This window comes from Seriola lalandi, unplaced genomic scaffold (assembly GCF_002814215.2).
Source record: "Seriola lalandi dorsalis isolate HSWRI2012SDOR001 ecotype SW California unplaced genomic scaffold, Sedor1 jcf7180002054275, whole genome shotgun sequence".
NCBI lineage: Eukaryota > Metazoa > Chordata > Actinopteri > Carangiformes > Carangidae > Seriola > Seriola lalandi.
The window spans coordinates 11,671-12,916 of NW_019524828.1; the positions used below are offsets into that span (position 1 = coordinate 11,671).

At 45.8% G+C, this 1,246-nt stretch overlaps 1 protein-coding gene across 2 annotated transcripts in view; it reads right to left on the reverse strand.

Annotated features, from left to right (window-relative positions):
* The window catches only part of trappc14 (trafficking protein particle complex subunit 14), a 15,496-nt gene that overhangs the window by 4,120 nt on the left and 10,130 nt on the right, over nucleotides 1-1,246 (reverse strand). For both annotated transcript variants that reach the window (XM_023405358.2, XM_087173707.1), the window contains exons 7-9: nucleotides 1,143-1,204; nucleotides 515-687; nucleotides 73-215 (exon numbers count right to left, since the gene is read on the reverse strand). In XM_023405358.2, coding sequence (XP_023261126.1) covers nucleotides 73-215; nucleotides 515-687; nucleotides 1,143-1,204 — 378 coding nt within the window. The remainder of the gene's footprint in view (nucleotides 1-72; nucleotides 216-514; nucleotides 688-1,142; nucleotides 1,205-1,246) is intronic.

Below are 1,246 nucleotides of genomic sequence, written 5' to 3' on the forward strand. Positions count from 1 at the left end.
GACAGACAGGTGAGGAGGGACAGACAGGTGATGAGGGACAGACAGGTGAGGAGGGACAGACAGGTGTATAACCTCAAAGAGTCCGGTCCTGAGGATCTGGAAGGCCACGGTGAAGGAGAGGGTGGAGCCCTTCCTACACTGTCCCAGGTTGTTGAGAGGAGACTGACACACCACTGCTCCCACCCTGGGGTCCTGCTGACACAGACGACTGTGAGCTGAGGGGCGGAGCCAGAGAGGGAGACGTGTGTCATAATATTTATTGAAAAGTTATAAATGTCAACAAATATCTGTCAATTCTTCAGAACATAATTAATAAGAATGACTCAGTCCCACACTTTGCTTCTTTAAACACATCATACTTTACATTTTCCCCATTAAAGCGTTGTTATTAAGACTTTCCAGGAGGTTTGCATGAATTCATCTTCATCAGTCACTCCCCTAAACATGACCTGGGGTCTGTTCACTCGGTGATGAAGTGGAGGGTATGAAGTGAGACTGTGAGTCTGCTCCTCACCTTCAGAATTCCAGATCAGACGGACGGCCAGGAAGTCATGCAAGTTGTTCAGCAGGGTGTATTTGACCCAGAAGTGCTCCAGAGGCCTGACGGCACTGGGGCAGGAGGCTGTCATCACCAGCTGGGGACGATCCAGACAAATACTGGGCAGCGAGTAGCAACTGGAAATGTATCTGAGAGAAAACAAGCTGTTTTCATTTCTCCACCAGAACGTTTTCATGGAAGACTTGGTGAAACTAGCTGTGTTAATGATGTTCCAGTAAGACCAGGACCAGGACTAGGACCAGGACCAGGACTATCACAGATCAAAACTCTTTTTCTTTGATAATTAGAAACTTTTAACAATCAAAACAATAAAAATAAAGTAAATACACAAAAACGTGTAGCATTTAGCATTTAGCATGCTGTTCATATCCTCATGCACCAGAGAGGTGTGATATAGAGTTGATACAGAGCCCAGACCAGCCCTCTTCCTAAACCAGGTTTTGTTTTTCTGGTGTATACACACAGACTGCTGACGTGAGGTTTATAAAATCAAAAGCTAACTCTGTAATTACTCTACATACGTCTCACTGTTTCAACATTACAGGTGGAGGCTCCACATGTTGAACAGAAGAGGAACAGTTACCTGGTGAAAGGTAGAGCTGGAGTGTACCACTGTAACACAGCCACCAATGGGACCTCAAGACCCTACACACACACACACACACACACACACACACACACACACAC